The 19,316-nt window shown below is 34.6% G+C and overlaps 1 protein-coding gene across 1 annotated transcript; it reads left to right on the top strand.

Annotated features, from left to right (window-relative positions):
* The first annotated feature begins 13,346 nt into the window (after positions 1-13,346).
* LOC149254687 (uncharacterized) lies at positions 13,347-18,761 on the top strand. Its single transcript, XM_089460210.1, has 6 exons — positions 13,347-14,135; positions 15,017-15,295; positions 15,626-15,781; positions 15,960-16,237; positions 16,483-17,521; positions 17,851-18,761. Exons 1-6 carry the CDS (start codon positions 13,943-13,945, stop codon positions 18,585-18,587), a joined length of 2,682 nt encoding a protein of 893 aa, XP_089316336.1. The 5' UTR covers positions 13,347-13,942; the 3' UTR covers positions 18,588-18,761.
* Positions 18,762-19,316: the final 555 nt, after the last annotated feature.

Below are 19,316 nucleotides of genomic sequence, written 5' to 3'. Positions count from 1 at the left end.
ATATTGGAGCTTAAGGTTTGGCCAGGCAGAGGAGAAGATTTGACAGCCCGTGTTCATCATTGGAGAAGAGAAATTTGGTGGTGATAGGTGGTAGCCCTTCGTGCTCGATGTTAGCCTTCATATAGCAACAATGGAAGGATATAGTGGGAAGAAGACCTTGATTAGATTAGGAGAAATAATGGGCAGAGGGAGTTGTTCATAAACGAAATTGTGAACAACTCAAGCAGAGTATCAATGTGTTGATGTGTAGATGGACTTATGATCAGCGTGAGAGTAGGTGGAGCCGTGTTAAGTGGCCAAATGAAATTGATTCATTGATAGAGGCAGAGTAGTGATTGTTACAGATTAGGAGAAACAAACCTATAGGACGAGATACGACATAGAGGTTGTGATTGTGCACTAGATCAACAATATTATCATTGTATATTGTATTCTTGTACCATTGGATATTTAAGGGTCATTATCCCCGGTATGGGAGACCTAGACAATCGTATTATATGTTGATAATATAATGACGTTGGGTTACATATGTTGTTGTTGTTCTTATTGTGCACGTGATTGACTTAATGCATTATATTGTTCCGTTGTGCAAAGTATAATTTCGTTGTGATTCTTGGTTTGGTAGCATAAGTAGTCTAAGATTTTATCTTAGATACCAGGATCATGGGAAAACAACAGGGAACTAGGTCCACATCACGTTGGAATGACTGCTCCCCTTCATGCTTGCCCACTGCAAGGGAACGAGTTACAAAATCATTGCGATGGGAGTTTTCCCAGTGAGAAGGGTTCCCACCCCAGAACCATGGAGGCATCAACCTAACTCTCATTGTCTACCACTTGTTTCAAAGTTTAAAAACACACAAAGGTCATGGTAATAGGTGGTGGCCCGATGACAGGGTTCCACTCTGAAACCACGACGACCAACTTGCTCCACAACAACTAACCATCTTCACAAAGGTTTTCATGGCATAAGGCTTCATGGTGGTGAGCGATAGGTAGTGACAAGGTTCCACTCTATAACCATGGCTAGATCTTCCCATTCTTCACCACTGCACCCATTCACAAGATGTTAAGTCTCACAGTGTTGGCAGTAGCTGAAGACAAGGTTCCTCAGTTGGAACCATGACCATATCAGCTTGTCATCTATGACATGCCCAAATCAAGGTAAGAAAATTGAAAAAGGGTCTAGGCGGTGGGTTGTGGTTGGTACCCCCCGCCCCATATTACTTTGTAGTCCTATCAAACCCCTAGCCCAGTGATGGATAAAGTACTGCCAAGCTAAAATATAGTTGAAGGAAAGAGGGAACAACCACTCCCGATCCAATACTTCTTTGTTAATCCGATCAAGATGTTTATGCCAACCTCTGTAGCTTTAATACAGGTTGGTTAACATAACCAAGACATTTAAATGAACTCATAAACTAATGGGTGACACACCAGACCACCCAACTTCTTAAAGAGAGTTATAATTACAAACCCGTTGATCCGTTAGCATTATTATTAGGTATAATGGAAAAATACTTTACACACAACCTAATGCCTTCATCATAATCACAACCTGAATTAGAATTATCCAAAAAGTTGTCTATTACTTAACATACATAACATCTTAATGAGTATGATCATAATAAAGGCTTATACCAGTCAAGTAGTCATCATCATTCTTGTATATTCATGAGTCCATACAAAACATGTACATTCATAAAAAATTACATTCCATAGCTCAATATAAAGATGCATTAAACTTGTTTGATTATGTTAATTTGGATGACAACTAAAGGAGGGACTTCCAATCTCCACCCAACCATAGGCCAACTACACTATAAATTTCTTGCGATTCACCACCCCTGAGGCAGATCCAAAGTTTGAGGGGATGCTTGCTGAGGGAAATCCACACCAAAGCTTGGTAGTAATTCAAGGGGTGGAATCCACTATCCAGGTGGCTTCTCAACTGCCCTCTGGTAGTAAAAGGAACATAGTGACTCATTTACTCCTATGAGCTCAATTACAGGGCTTCACCCAAGGTCTAGATGAGGTATTGCTTAGTCCAGGAGGTTGAATCCATTGTATAAGTGGTTTCACAACTGTTTTTTCATAGCAATCACCACAAAGGTTTGTAGTCCACTGTTGTGGTGGTTGAGAACTCTCCAACAAGTACCACAATAACTCATATTTCCCTATTTACGTGGTTAAAAACTATACAACAAGAACTACAGTGATCCGGTCATCCACTTAGCCTCCCACTGACCACACATGCATACACACACAATCCAGTGGCCTAAAACAGTTCATAGGGATCACACTCAAAGTCCATATGGGGCATTTCTTAATTCAAGACTAGAAATCCAATGTCCAAGTGGTTTATCAACTACCCTCTAGCAGTAGGCACTACAATGATTCAATCATCCACAAAGCCTCCCACTGACCATATGATTAGACACACAATCTAGTGGCCTCAACACAATAATGCATGGGATAACACACCAAGTATCTAAGCACTGGAACCAATCACAATTTTTAGCTATGTTCCATGCATTCCATGCCCATCCTCCCATGAATTCTCTTCTATGGTCAATGCTCTTTGTTGTTGCTTCCTCCAATGTTCTTTTTCCAATCCATTCTTCTTTATCTCTCTTTCTTTTCTCGTTGGCACCCGTCTTTCTTCTCGAGGCCCCAATTCATCGACCTCAATCCCTGAGGGGGATAGGGATGGGCACAATTCTCTCCCCATACTCCCAATCCCATTTCTTCGATTCTCGTTAGCACCAGTGGCTAGGTGGTCAGTAAGCAGTGTTGGGAATTTAATGTGGCTAGGTATGGTTATAGAAAATAAAAGTGGTTGGTATGGTTTAATCATGACACACAACTGCCCTCCCCTCAAACTATGAATCCATGTGTCCCTCCATTCAAGCCAATCATTAAATTTACATTCACTCTTCAAGTGTTCACAAAGTTTTGCTTCAGCCAATCATGGCTTTTTGACTAACATTACACTGTCATATTTACATACACGAGAGTGTAGAAAAAGGGTTGTTACAATGTGCGATATGCATTTGTCTTCACTTGTGGCTTTCTTCCCTATATGTCAATCCTCATATACACTCAAACAACCTCTATATACACCTTTAATGAATATAATTCACTTTCTTGTGCCTCCATTTCTCTTGCACTTCAATGAATTCATGAGTATGTATACCACTTTTTAGTGAAATGTGGTGATGAAAATTTGGTATTTTACATATTTTTTAAATTGAAGTTCCAAAAAATCATGTATGTCTTGTGAATTTTGATGTACATTAAAAAAAAAAATTGGTAAAGAATCATTTTATCTTTATAAAGATTTTTTTTTTCTCAAAACCTATTAATATCATTTAATATGTTAAATTTGCATTTAATTAAATACTTGTTCTTGCATATTATCTAAGAAGTTAACAAGTGACTTTTATTCCTAACACTTAATTCACTATATAACGTATAAATTAAACAAAAATATTATGCAAGCATGATATGCACAAAATGTAGTAGAACCCTCTCCTTTTTATTTTTGGAAAAATAATTTTTTCCTATTTTTCAAAGATGAAAAACTAATATTTGAATACTAATTTATACACTTTTAGGTAAAGTTGAAAACCAAAATACCCTTGGAAGAGAAAACATCCTTAAAGTGAATACATATTTTTAATTTTTTTAGTTGGGTAGCTTTTGAGATACATTTTTTCTCTATGGGCCTTCACTATTTAAGATATATATTTTTAATATCATCTAGACAAAATAAATAAATAAATATAGTATAAAACATAAAATGAGATTTAATTATATGTCTTTAGATAAAGGATTCAACGGCGAATCTATAGGCACTAAGTCAGATATGAAGGCCACTACTTTACATGGAAGAGAGGAAGGGATTTTACCTCCTGGAAGTTGTAACTCCATGAAAATGTGCAAAAGTAAGGAAGGATTATTGACATTCAAGTTTTGGATCAAAGTTTAGATCATCATCAAGGATTTTAAAATACCTCGATTGAGACTAAGGGCATAAGAGTCGGTAAATCCATGAATCTTAGTTGCACTTCCTCTCAAGTTGGATACTCGAAAATGTCCTATACAAACCCTTAATTGAGGTTTTACCTAATTATAGGCCTATCGAGAGTTTTGAACAAAAATTAACTATTTATGTTAAAAATACCTTGATCAAGGCTTTTAAATTACCTTGTTAGAGGGTTTTAAAATACCTCGATTGAGGGCTTTAAAAGCCCCTAATCAAGCTATTTTAAAACCCTCAAATGAGGTATTCTTAACATAAATAGGTCACTTTTATTTAAAATTCCCAATAAACCCTCGATTAGGTAAAACCTCATTGAGGATCTACATAGGCCATTTTCAGATCCCAACTTACCGAAATTCCAACTAATATTCATGCATTTACCCACTCATATGTCCTTAATTATTTTCTTAAACACTTTATTATACTATAATTTCATATGTAATGTGATATATCTCTCTCACTCTCACACACACACATACAAAACACTAATATATCACATTATAGACAAAAAAAGTAAAATCAAGTTATTGGCAAGTGATTGCCTAAGAGGGAAACTAGTCTCCCCACAAATTTAGAGTCTATCAACTAGATCACCATTCTATATAGTCTAGTAGACACACTTTCATGAAGAGTTGTAAAAAAAACATCTAAAGGTTACTAACATAATCCCATAAGTCGAATAATAGAAAATGAAACAATAAGCAAACCATGATCTCATTTTGGGAGGTGTTAGGGTTGTTACATCTCTTTCTCGGCCTCACTTGCCATGGTTATCTTGCCTGGGAACTGTTATGGATTTGGGGGCTGGTTTTCTCCTTCAAGAATGATGGGGTTGTCGAGGGTGCCAATTTCTTTCTCACTATGAGGCTGGGTAGTATATTCCATTGTAGCGAGAGTAACTGAGAAACCCACCCCAAAAAATCCTTTACATATTGCCTCAAACTTCCCCTCAAATATCCTAATAACATGTTGAATATCTTAATGTGCCACTTGAGTTTTCTCTAGAGCTTGAGCCATAATGGTCTTAAGGATCTAGTAAGTTTTCAACAATTTTGAAAAATTTATTGTCATTGGTTCTAGAGTGGATTAGGTCTACTACCCACTGCTAAACCATTGTTAGGAGTTTTTATTCAGTGATTCCTCCACGACTCTCCTCAACCCCCTTCTTAACTTCTCCATTACCTTATTTGGCCCCACAGAGCATCTATTATGGTAAGTTTTCTCTGCCTCCCAAGCTTCTCTTGCTGCTCTCGATGAGTGGGGGAAGGGTCCCTTAGACAAATCCTCCTCTTCCTCCTTATTTTGGGTCATTTTCCACCCTTCACCATTTTAATTCTATAAGTTGGGAAGCTACTAGTACTCATAGATTTGCTACTTGTGCCAACCCCACAACATTTTATTGATTATGTCTCGAACACACTCGAACCCACTGCGTACTACCATCTACATGACAAAGAGAAACAAGACAAATCCATACAAGGTTCTCTATGTGTAATTCCAACCTTTTTCTTGCTTTATTTCTAATACCTTTTGCGGACCCACCAAACCAGTAAATGTTCAAAGGGAACGTATACAACTACAAATAGGGACAATACAATATCACCTAGACTCCATGGAAATAACAAAAATTAGAGCAAGAAAATTTCAACATTACCTACACAACTTGTGGTAAACGGGATTGTGGCTGGGCCTTTTAAAGACCGAAGGCCCTGAAAACTCATCATCATATTGTTTGATTCCTATGTAGATCCATCATTTGTATATATATAGGTCCATGATCCATGATCTTCATTCTCTGGTGCTCATGATGTCAAGTTCCCATGCCATATTGAATTATGATGAGTTTAAACCATGGATGAGGTAACACTCCTCCTCATTTAAGCCGTAGAGAAGTCCCCTTATTGTTAATGCCCCCAATGCAGGTTTTGTGATCGAGGTAATGTCATATGGGGAGGAATACTCATGACAGAGGGAAGTAGTCTGTGTCCCCTCTTGTTATCACCCCATCTAGAAGATGTAAGAAAAAATATTAATATTCAATTTAAAAAAAATTAATATTCAAGTTTTTTTTAATTAATTCTAACTTGAATATTTAATAACATAAGTTGTATTTAATAAATATAATATAAATTAATTATTATTATTATTATTTTGTTTGCTAGTTTATGTGAGTCCTGAGATGAGCACCACTAACATATGGCTTATAGAAATAACATAAGTAGTAAGTAGTAAATATAATATAAAGTAATTATTATTATTATTATTATTATTTTGTTTGCTCATTTATGTGAGTTCTCACATGAACACCACTAACATGTGGCTTGAGTAGCCCAGACCCAGGGACATCTAAGCCATACCCGACTTGGGCCACACAAGCCCTTAGCATGGCTAGATTTTTGCTCACAGATTTTTGAACGGGTGACCTTTACACCGTGGCACTGTGGAGTGCCTTAACAAAACAACCTCTCACCGTCTGCTCTATGCCCCTCAACATAATTATTATAATTATTATTTGAAAACTTAATTTAACTGGTTTAACTATTAGTTCAAAGGATCATAAATTCCTTCTATTTGGCTAAGAGTTAGTCTTCTTACGATGGTTGTTCCCAACGTTAATTTAAAAACTAAATTATAAAAAGTTTTGGAGTAGTCAAACCATCATGTGTTTTTATCTTTCTAGTTGGAATCAAGCCATGAATATTTTCAAAAGATTGTGGATTTTTGTTGTTTAAACTGTCTTTCTAATGAATAAATGGATTCAACATCCTCAAAAACCTTGGGCTATTCACAATCTACAAATTACAGAACTTAGACTTACCATTCCAAAAATTCCCCATCAAATTTTAGACAAAATTGATCGAACAAAATGTTGGATTTTGGTGTAATGGAAAACTTCAACATGGTACCAAAGCCTTGCCCATGTTCGTTTAGATTCCCCGATTTGGGTTTGAGAGAGGTGTTAGATTTTCATGCTCACCTCATTGGGAATCGACCAGGTGGGTTAACCCCCACCTTGGGACCACTAAAAAAGGTAATGATAATGGTTTACCTCACCCTGGGACCACTAAAAAAGGTAATGATAATGATTTGGAAGTTTACGAAACCTGCCAATTTTGTTGTTATGGAAAACCTTAACACAAAATTACTTGGAAAAAATAAAAATATCTACTAATTAACATTGTTAAAAAATATATTATAAATTATAAATTTAAATATTGAAACCACTAAAAAGAGTAATGATAATGGTTTGGAAGTTTATTAAACCTGCTACTTTTAATATTATGGAAAACCTTAACACAAAATTACCTAAAAAATAAAAAATATCTACTAATTCATTAAAAAATATATTATAAATTATAAATTTAAATATATTGATATTCGTCTTAAACACCTGCTTCTAATATGCTTAAAGAATTTTACAATCCCAACAACTATACATTTTTGAAAAAGATATTGTAATCTCCAAAATAATTTTTTAATCCCAAAAATTCTGACCTTAAAAAAAATCTCACAATTCCAAAATTATTTTCTTTTTAAGTGGATAAACATTTTTTTTATTCCGAATGAATATGAACCTGATTGCATGATACTGTTTTAGTCAAATACATCGGCGAACAAAATCCACAGTAGGATATGTTCTAATATATCAATAAATTATAATATAATATACACAAGTACATGTCTGACCGAGGGTAAGGTATTATGTGACAGCGATCTTAAGAATCAAGAGCGATATGATCGTATTATGCAAGTTGGTTTTTTAAATGAATATAAATTTTAGTATAATTCAAAGATTAATAGGCGGTCAAAAATGTTTATTAGTATTGATTTTTTTTTCAAAATGTTTATTAATATTGATTTTTTTGTTAGCGGGACAGAATTATATTTTTATTATTATTATGTGTAAGTTATAAGGTATTTAAAAAAAATTGAGTAAAAAGAAAATGACAGATGATCTAAGTTTTTTAAGAGACATATTGTATAAAAGAACAGCGATTTTAAGAATCAAGAATATGATCAAATTTGTGAATTTTAACTTGATGCATAGATAAATGGATGTATGTAATTCTGACTTGACACGTGGATGATTGTGAATTCTTTGATGTATAGAAATGGATATATGTAATTCTGATATGACACGTGGATGTTTGAGAATTCTAACTTGATGTATAGATACATGTATGTATGTAATTCTGACCTGACGCGTGGATGTTTGTGAATTCTAACTTGACCCAACACGCAATCCATGCCTACGCCAAACATTACATTTAACACGTGGCACTAGAAAAAACGTAGGTCAAAGGAAAAACCAATAAAATTGCAAGAAGTAAAGTTGAGAGCCTATTTCTGGACAATATCTGACTCATGCGTTAGAGGACATTTATTGTCCCGAGGAGAAGAACACGTAGACTGCATGTAACTATAAGAAAGATAAGGTGATCCCCACTCACTAGTCTCATGTGAAACGCCCATCTGGTCACGTGGCGAGGGAAAACGGGGCTTTCAACGGGGGCTCATCGGAGAACCGTGAGCTGACAGCTCCAATAATAAAATCGCACATTTTTCGATAATAAATAAACGGGACCACGTTGCACGTGTCCTTGTCTCCTTCATTACGAGAATGTTTCCATTTCACGTGATGTAACTAAAATCTGAAAACCCCTACTCAAGTTGAAACACTTTCCACAGCCTAACTTTCCACGGCTTATTTATTGATAGCAAAATTTGGAGTTGTTTTTAGTGAGATTTTTTAGATTTTTTGGTTTTGTGTTGGAAAGATTTGAGGTGAAATTTTGATTTGTTTTATTTAAATTAGTTTTTTGATTATATATAAATTCAGTATCCGGGAAAATTTATAGGGTACTTCGATTACACAGAATTACCTATCAAACTTGTGATTTTAATAAATTTCTGTCAAATTTTAGAGAAATTTAACCAAAAAAACCCAGTATAAAAACTACAAAAAAAAAACACAAAAGATAGACAACTCCAAAAAATTTTATTTTATTTTTTCTTTAATGTCAAAAGGAGTGTCAAAATTTAGTAACACGGTACGGTGGAATTTGACGCCATTTAACGTGAGAGAGACGTCTTTGTGTTCTGCTGTTTGAAAGTTACGGACTTATTTTCGGCGATTCAAACAGTTATTTTTGTTCGGTGTTTTTTTGACCTAACGAAAATGTATTATTATTTAGTTGTCAAATTTATTTTTGTTTAATGATTATTATTGAAAATGTAAGACTTATTAAGGTCAAAAATATATATTATTATTTAATTGTTAAATTAAATTTTATTTATTAATTATTATTTGAAAATGTAAATTAATTTGTTATCGTTAAAAATATATATAATTATTACATTATTTTTTAAGTTAATTTTTTTTGTTATTTATAAAAAATTATATTAATTTAGTTATATAAATTAAATGATTAATTAATAAATATTAATACACATTAAAATACTTATTTTATAATATATTATGTATTAGCAATTTTTTTTAAAATCATATAAATTTATTAAAATTCTATATATGGGCTCAAGTGTTTCCTCCAAAGAGGTCACATGTTCAAAACCAAAGGGGGTGGAGTATGTATGCCTTAGTAGACTTAGCAGTCAAATCACTGTGCAGAGGTGGGTCCCTTGTTCCACAAACAAGGGGGCTCATACACCAATGGAATATCACTTCCCCTGTGAGTCCCTTGTCCCACAAACAAGAGGGTCTCATACACCAATGAAATACCACTTCTCGTCCACTCAAACATGCAGAGTGACCCCTAATGTGTCAGGGGAATTTAACTCCTTATCTCCCGATAACATATGTGCTTCAAATGAGTAACCCTCATTGCTTTATATATATATAGACCCACTAGGGATTTGAATATTGAATTTCATGGTTACATCATACTTCATAGCACAACAATTATCAATTGAATTGCCCCTATGAACTATAACTTTATTATATATTATTATTATTATTATTATTTATAAAAATAATTAATATATGAGTTAAACATATATACATTTTGTTGAAAATGCAACAAGAAAATCTTGATTTAATTTTCTTTGAATTAAATTAAGAGAAAAATTGTAATTCCACATCAAGACAACTTGTAAGAGTTACTAAATTAATTTCACCTTTTTTTTTAACCACATGGTGAATTGGTAACTGCCGGTCCTAATCTATGAGAACTAAATTAATTTCACTTACTTGGCACAGTTAATTCGAGTTGAGGGTCTAACTAGAATCATGTAGAGTGTCAGGTCTAACTAGAATCATGTAGAGTGTCTCCTACATTATAGGAGCCCCGATTGAGCTTATTTTGAGTTGTAATTAATTAATTCAGTTTAACTAAGTTAAAGTCAGTGAAACTACTTTCAAGTGATGGATGAACTAGTAGGAGGTCATAGAGTGAGGTGCTGCGTTATGTGTTCAATTAGTTAACTTATGGGTCACTCATAAATAACTCATGCATGTCAAATCTAAGAGTTACCTAGTTGAGATTCGCATTCAAGGGTAGTGTACTATCACTTGTATAATTATGCGAATTGTACAAATGGTGCTTGCAATCAGAGGAAGAACCTAAAGGAATTGCACAATTTAATGGAGGAAAATTCCTATTAAACTGGGACAGTGAGAGGAAGAACCTAAAGGAATTGCACAATTTAATGGAGGAAAATTCCTATTAAATTGGGACCTAGTTCTTCACTAAACACTGCAAGGAAGTAGGAGCCAAGAAGGCTAGGAAATTGGCTAGTCAAGGCTTGTCTAGGAAGCACTAAGACGGATAAAGATAATGCACAAGTTGCTCCGGCTTAAGCAAAGCATTGTAATCTTCTCATATTTTGAGGCTAATGCAACATATAGATAGCAGAACAGTGGTTTTAGTTGTGGCTTTCCTCATGAAATCATTGCGTAATGTGTTGATTGAATTCTTTCTCTCGTATGCTTCATGATTTCATGATCATTTAATTATCTCCAGTGATGAGTAGAGTAGATTCAAGTCTATTGTTTTAGTAAATTATGACTAACAGTTTGAATCTATAAGGAATTTCTACACATTTAAAAAAAATAAATTATGCAACAATATTTTTAACTATGGAAATTCAATCCCATTTTATCATGGAGATTTGATTCATCTCCACAATACTATATAGATTTTTAACTTGTAAATAGACTTTGTTACAATACCATATGCCAATACCATGGCTTACTAATACCACATGTCCAAAAAACCATACAAAAAAAACATAACTACTTTTGAAATAATCTCAACCTTTAATTAATGAAAGTTAAATCCCTATCAATTATTTAATAATTATTAATAATTAAAAAAAATTTGAAAATCCAATTTCAAAATAGACACTTATCATTTGTAAAGAGTTACACTTTCCTTATTATCAAATAAAAATAGTTTTAAATCATATTTATATTTAATATTTGTAACCAAAAAGACGTTGTAGTTGATATATTTATTATATGAATTAGTTTAATCAGTTTTACCCTTTGTTTAAAATCTGAGATAAAGTAAGTGGTCGCTAAAAAGTAAGGTATACTTTTTATTTTTATTTTTAATTTATTATAAATTTCAAAAGTATGAATATCTCATTACGGTTAACAAAACTAATAATATTTATATTTTTGGAATATGTTTATTATTATAATTTTTAGTAGTTGTAATTTAAATACATTGGCTTATTTTCTTTATGGATAGTTTTTATTTTTTGAATAAAAATAATAAACATTACGGTTAACAAAACTAATAATATTTAAATTTTTGGAATAGGTTTATTATTATAATTTGTAGTAGTTGTAATTTAAATACATTGGCTTATTTTTTTTTTTATGGATAATTTTTATTTTTTTTAATAAAAATAATAAATAAAATGTTTATATAAAGTATAATTATTTTATGTATTTAATTTTTTATATTAAAATTTAGTAATATTTTGTTTTAAATATATTTTTGAATATATAAATGAGTTTGAATCTTGAAAAAATCTAAAACATTTAAATTATATTATTTTAATAACTTAAATTTATTATTCTAACAATTTGTAATCTATAAACATTTAAGTTGCACAAATTTAATAGCTTGAATTTACCATTCATAACAATTTTTAATAAACGAAATTCATAAAAAAACATAAAAAATAAGTAATGTAAAATCTGATCAAATAAATTAAAACTTATGAATACTACATTTTTAAACAAGTAATGGTTAAGAGCATTTGTTTCCTTTTAAGAAATTACAAGTTCAAAATAAAAAAAATAGAGTATATATACACATTCATAAACTTAGCAGTCAAATCACTAAATAAAAGTGAATCCCTTATCTCATGAACAAAAAATCTCATACACCAATATAATACCTAACTTAACGTGACTTAAAATTAAATAATAATAATAATACACTACATTTTTAACTAATAATTTTTTTTACATTAATGTGCCAATCACATACAATGATAGAGCAATAAAGCCCCTTCACAGACCATTACACTCGGGCAATAAATCCAATTCATAAACTACGGATGAAAACCAATCAAGTCCCCACACTATGCTTCTGCTATTTTCCCAATAATCAAATCTCTATTGGTTGCATGTCAAATCATGCACAATCTCAGCTTACAAGCAACATCAAGGAGCCACTTAACTGGGTCTGCTGATCAGTTATTCTTCCTTGCACCACATTCCAGCGTAAAAAAATTCCAAAACTTTTCTTTTTCTCAATGCCACGCTTCTTATTTCTAACAAACCCTATTGGCTGCGCAGAAAAATCTAAATTTTCCCTGCCCAGTTATCTAGAAGAACGACATTTTGGAAACCACGAACAACTCCCTCACACAGTGCCATAATTTTAGAAGTACATTATTACTTTCCATTTGGTTCATGCTGGTCGGATTCCGACAACTACTCCACCAGAAAACTCCTTTACCTGTGTGGTGTAGACGCAACAACTATAACAACCGCAGGTATCTGAACCTAAAATTTTTTGGTTTCAATTTTGACTTATTAAATGTTAATTGCAATCAACCCATTGAAATTGGAGTCGGTTTGAAAGTAACTGTACTCTCAGATGGAGTGGGATTGAAACTAATTATAGAACCCACATCCATTTTCTTAAATTCCCACCAAATCAGACCCATGGACCACGCCCCAGCCAACAACTGCTACTTATATATTAATACAACAGAAGTGCCAAACAGAAGAAATCGCAATGACAGGTGGAGAAGAATAACATGAAATATTCCTGTCATCCACACAAAACGTGGGGCTGGCCATTATCTTGTGTGGGACGCATACATATATATTAGATAGACCTATGGGCTTCTGTTTCTGTTCTTGTTTAATCTTTTAAGCAGCCCTGTGTTTTCTACTGCTGTCGGAAACCGATCTGTCCGGATATTTACACCCACTCCCTTGCTTTTGAATGCTGATCCTGCCCATGCCGACGTTTTCTGAGGAGGTGGGCCTATCCTTTGACCTCTCACATTCTCCTACGTGGTATCCCTCATTGCTTCTTCTTCAATTCTCCACGCGTCTTCCCTAACTCCCCGCCTTCTTCATTCTTCCCAACCAGGAAAGTTCCACCATGAACGCCCTTGAGCCGAGTTTACCTCTCTGAAACCAAATACTATATATTTTTTCGCATTCAACATCCTTCTTTCAAGGCCTGATTACTTACATATGGAGCAGTATTTGTCTGTATTTTCTAAATCTGTACAAGTTTACCTTATTAATATTCGGCTGCAAATTCAGGATCCTGTGATGCAAGATCCTGATATGCTGTTTTGAAGGAGGAATTTTATTTGGGTTCGGTGATTTCTACCAGGAGCCTCAACCACCATTGAATTGTTCTGAAGAAATACATCGGAGTGTTGTTATTGGTTGCAGTTATGGAGTGTGAAGTTCCAATAGTTCCTGAGCGAATGCTAGAGAACATCCTGGCAAGTGAGGCGCTAGGAAGAGGAGGTGGGATTCGATCCAGTGCTGCAGATTGGGCGAGGGAGAGTTACCGCAACATGCCCCCCCCGATATTCTCTAACATCAGATTGCAACCCGTGACCCTTCTGCACACAAATCAACCAGGTTTGTGTCTTTGGCTCATCATTCCCATTTGTTTTCTAGACTAGCACAAACCCATCTTAAAGCAAGTCTGATACGTGCCTCCTGTTCAAGAGGCTAACCCCTGTTTAGATGGGTCTGTGGTATTGTCCATGTTCATGCAGCCAATGATTCTTCCAGATTTGTTACATATTAAGTGTTGCTTGGTCCCACACCCTGACTGAAGCTGCATATTACATTAGCGTGTTAGTATTGGTATTTTCGAATTTGAGCTTCTATATCTGCAATTAGCATGGTAGTGTTGATTTTTATTTTTATTTTGAGCTATCAAGGTCAGTGCTCAGACATAACATAACTCTATCCTTTTTAGGTACCCACGTTTTCACAATGACTCTGCAGGTCGAAACTGATTGCTTATGCATTTTCTTTCCTTATCATTTGTCTGTTTACTTTACAATTCCACTCCTACCAATAATATATGAACCCAAATGAGTTTTAAGGAATTTCCTGATAGGCCGTTTTTACAATCCTTAGAAAACCCCCAAGAAATTTTGAGATTGTCTTCATTAATTTTTTTTTGGCAGTGAAACTGATAGTAATCTTGGGTGGTTGTTGCCCCACGTACCCACAGGTTTTCAACATATTTTGGGAGGTCCACACTGACCTCTTATGAATATCGATACCTGCAGTCGATTGGTTTACCATTTCATCTATAGCCATACAATAATTCTCAAAATATGAACTCCATTTTGAAAACCTGTGAAACCATATAAGTTTCAGAAATTTTCTGACAGGCCACCCTGTTACGAATCTGAGAAAACCCATATGATTTTTTGCAGTTATTTTCATTCATTTTTCTTTGTTCAGTCAAACTGATGATAATTTTGGGTGATTTTTATCCATAGGATCTGCAAATTCAGTTATTTTTAGTGCTTCTCACGGGACCTTCATGAATGCTGGTGGGGGAGCTTTTGGAGTTTTGCCTCTCCCTAAAAATGAGGAGAATTTGTCTTCTCCAAAGAAATTGGAGAATCAAAAAAAGAGAAGGGACAGGAGTAGGGTGAGTGGATCACGTCAGAAGAAAACAAAGGCAGATTCTACTACTGATCTGGTCTTGAGCAAGGGAGATGTTGGAAATGGAAAGTTGTCTGCAAACAAATCTCATAAGCGTGCTTCCTGTGCAGGTGAGAACGCTTTCTTGTTACCTCCACTGTATTACACTTCTAGGATGAGATTGCAGCTTTTAACATTTGTAGGAAATTGCACCTTTCTTCATTTTTGTAAAGTGCATGGTATCATATATAGCCAGATGTCCTTCCTTGACACATATTTTTAGTAGCTTGCTGTTTTAGTTAAAAATGCAATGGAACCATCCTGAGATAAAAGTTTTATCTTGAATTTATGAAAAATTGCTATGTGGAATGTGTATCTTGGCAATGTTTGGCTGACTTTCCTGCATTGGAGAAGAAAATTTAATTAATTTTGGAATTTGGGTCTTAATAAAAAAATATCAGAAAGAACTGAGAAGATATCTGGCAAAAAGCAAAGCTGTCAAGGAATCAAGAAGTCAGAAGATGGTATTGAACAGAGAGGGGGATCCTTAAATGAAAATTGCTTGAAGGATTCTGCACTTCATGGGAGCTCAAATTTTGGAAGCACTGGTATTCTAGGTTAGTCCAATAGAGAGCTCAAAAAATATTTCTTAAATTGTCTAAATATTATGTTTTAGTCAACATTTCTTAACAAGAAAGATCTTCGCCTGCACATATATGATATAACTAGCTTGATCTCTTTCTGGATGGCATTGAATGTATTTTCTAATAAAATTCAGTTTTCATTATCTTGCAGATATCTATGGGTTGAAGACAATGCCGATTGATCTTTCAAACAAAATTGTAGATATATCTGTAAATGACTTACTTTCAGAAAACTTCCACCCACCTCAATCTGTCCGACTGGGCAAGGAGAGGAAGCAGAGTGGACTTGATAACTGTTTTATAAACGAAGTAGGCAAGGTACTCGAGCTCATGCCAAAGCCAAGCTATATGGAAGACAAGAAACTAAAGATGGAAAATTCATCTTATGATCCTTGGTTTTCTGCTCAACGGGAGGACACTTGTGAAATGGTTGGTGATGCTCTTTAATCATATCTATAATTAATGTTTAGGTTGAATTGTGATCTTGTATCCCCTAGCTCTTCTTATTGTACTCATTCTATGTAGATATATTTGTAGATAAAGCTTTCGTAATGACAGGAGACGCACACTTTCGAATGAGGGTTGGCTAATTGTTTTTCCTTAGTGGAATGATAGCACTGTTTTTGAATTTGATAAGCTCATTGTTTAGACATTATGTCTCATTCTATTTTCAGGTTCTTTCGGAGGATGGGAGCACCAGGAAATATACTGCGTCATCCGAAGACTCTTCTTTTCCTGTGGCCAAGTTTCCTTTATATCCGATGCAGGACTTTGTGAGTAGGTTGGGTCTTCCTGCTAATGAATGTCTGGAAAATCTTCTAGTTCAACCTCACAGAGAATTGGATACAAGAATAGATGAAAGTTCACGAGCTAATAAAACCAGTAGTATCCCCCCTCTACAATATTCTCTTTTACCCAATGGGGTATGCAGATCTTTCCCAAAACGCGATAAGGAAATCAAGAATGGAAGCCCATGGCTAAGAGGTGGAATTGCAAAGTGTGTGACTGATTCATTGGGTTTGGGTTTGGGACTGGGATTGGGATTGGATATAAAAAGTATGGCAAATGTTGAATGTAAGCAAACAATTGAAGAGCGTCAAAACAGGCAAAGGTGTGAAGAAATAGATAAAGCAGGGGTGATAGACTTGAATTTACAATCTTCCGAACAGTTGCTTGATTCATCAACTGCAGATCGTCATAATTGCTCCTTGCCTCCTGATCCAATGCAGGGATTTCCTTGCTATTCCATGAACACCATACTTACTGAGGGAAGAATGAAAGAAGAGAAAGTAGTAGAGTGTATTGAGATTGGACGCTATCTGGAAGCTAATTGCTACATATCTGAAGATGATAATGTGAGAAGGAAAAATACTTGTACCAACAAAGAAAATGAGTTAGAAAAGCCAACAGTATTACAGGGAGAAACAGTCAAAACCACGACAACTGAAATTCAGGATGTTACAAATAACAGCTGGATTGCAATTGAAACAAAGACAAACCAGGCTCTTGAAAAACTGGGACATGTTACTGGAGATGAGAAACCAGAAGATAGGGGGCAAAGGTTAAGGGACTCTGTAGAAGATGGCCGAGCACCACTGAGTTTGAGTAAACATAGTGTCCAAATGGATGAACCATGCCAACCTTTACCATCTCAATTGCACACCTCACCACTTGATTTGGATAAAAGTGTGTCTTCCACAGATGATTCTTTAGGTATTTCTTTCTTGCAAGATACTCTATTCAATCTATCATAAATATACATGAATGCAAGTATATATAATACTTATTGGAAATGAATTAGATTATATTCATTTTCATGTTCACTCTTAACATAAAGAAATCAAATGCATTGAATTTTCGCTTTAATGAACAAACTCATTTTAGATCCCTTATGCAGGTTATGTGCTTTATCTAATAGCGGTGAACATTTGGCTATTTTCCTGAAATTTTTTGTGATCTTAGCATTTACCTTGCACTTCCTTCTGTAATCAAGTTTTTCCAACAGCGCAAACCTGATTTGTTTTGTTTTGTTTGTCTTGCAGCAATTCCTAATTCTCCACGAAGTGAAGAGGCAGCTAGGATTCTAATTCATATGGCCAACTCTCAATCTTATGACAATGGGGCTTCTTTAGATCAAGAAAACTCTCCAGATCCAGATCTCCTGCAACAGGAATCTTTTAAGGGTTCACACATTGTAGAGAGGGTTGTAGATTCGCAAAATATTTCAAATGGTGGCTTCAAGTTCACTGGTGAGTGTAAATATGCAAAGACCAAAACCCCAACAAATGAGAAAAGAAAATCTCTATTGCAAGGTTCTCTTCTCGTTGGGAAACATTGGCCTCCAAGAAAGTCAATGACACCAGAAACTCAACCTAATCCATTTCCGAATGGAACTTTTGACTTGGTTTTAAGAAATCAAAACACACATGAGACAGGTAAAGATATTCAAGGACCAGATACTACAGAGGCTGAAAAGACTTCTGACTTGCTTTTTCATAGCTGGTCATCCAGGCCTTCAAAAACCATTACAGATGACACCCACATGAGAGCAAAGGGATCTACTCTATACACATCAAATCAGATTAGAGGAGACCTTCAGCGCAAATCTCTTGGTGGAGATAAAGTACATGTTTCTAGTAAAAGTAGCCAGAAGCCGAGAATTGACAATGGAAACCAAAAACTAACTCTCTTGGGAGGACAAAATCAGCAGAAGATATCAATTGTAGGACATGCCAAGTCATCAAGGCAAACGGCAGCATATACAGGTAGGAAAAGGTGAAAGGAATTCAGTTTCACATCTTTTAAAAATGCCTCTAATAGGCATTCAACCATGATTTGGGTCTACTCAGTAACTATTTTTATCTGGACCGTGATTCAGCCTTACATTCATTTAATAAGTTCTCACTTATGGCATATATTATACAAGAGGTGGAAAAGTGCTTCTCTTTTTTTAGCATGGATAGCAATAATCGATGGAACGAAATTTTGCCTGCTTTGAAAATGATTGACTAGACCCATAATTTGAGGAAACAGTAGGAAGATGAGTCAGATCAGTGTATGCACCTACATCTACTAAGTAACTATTTTTATCTGGACCGTGATTCAGCCTTACATTCATTTAGTAAGTTCACACTTATGGCATATATTATACAAGAGGTGGAAAAGTGCTTCTCTTTTTTTAGCATGGATAGCAATAATCGATGGAACGAAATTTTGCCTGCTTTGAAAATGATTGACTAGACCCATAATTTGAGGAAACAGTAGGAAGATGAGTCAGATCAGTGTATGCACCTACATTCCTATCCACCTTGCAGATTTTCTTCTTATATAACAGTCATCAGTTGCCATCCTGGAAGCAGGATTCTTTATATCTCTGCTAGTACACCCAATTGACTCCCATCTTCGAGCTAACGAGCTCAGTCAAAAGTCCTGGTTAAATTTGGATAGATTTGGTTTTGGTTGATAAATTTTCCGAACACGATTTTTTAATGAATCGATTGCCATTGAA

This window comes from Pinus tabuliformis, chromosome 7 (assembly GCF_031772625.1).
Source record: "Pinus tabuliformis cultivar Carrire ecotype Pingquan chromosome 7, CPIR1, whole genome shotgun sequence".
Taxonomy (NCBI): Eukaryota; Viridiplantae; Streptophyta; class Pinopsida; order Pinales; family Pinaceae; genus Pinus; species Pinus tabuliformis.
Note: the sequence above shows the minus strand (reverse complement) of the source record. Positions and strands in the feature narration are given on the sequence as shown.

What these genes read in the sequence shown, in the direction of transcription:
- LOC149254687 (XM_089460210.1), top strand. Translation starts at nt 13,943, where the DNA reads ATGGAGTGTGAAGTTCCAATAGTTCCTGAGCGAATGCTAGAGAACATC. An exon ending in TCTGCACACAAATCAACCAG is followed by an intron (nt 14,136 to 15,016) that starts GTTTGTGTCTTT and finishes TTTTATCCATAG; the next exon opens with GATCTGCAAATTCAGTTATT. An exon ending in TGGAAGCACTGGTATTCTAG is followed by an intron (nt 15,782 to 15,959) that starts GTTAGTCCAATA and finishes ATTATCTTGCAG; the next exon opens with ATATCTATGGGTTGAAGACA.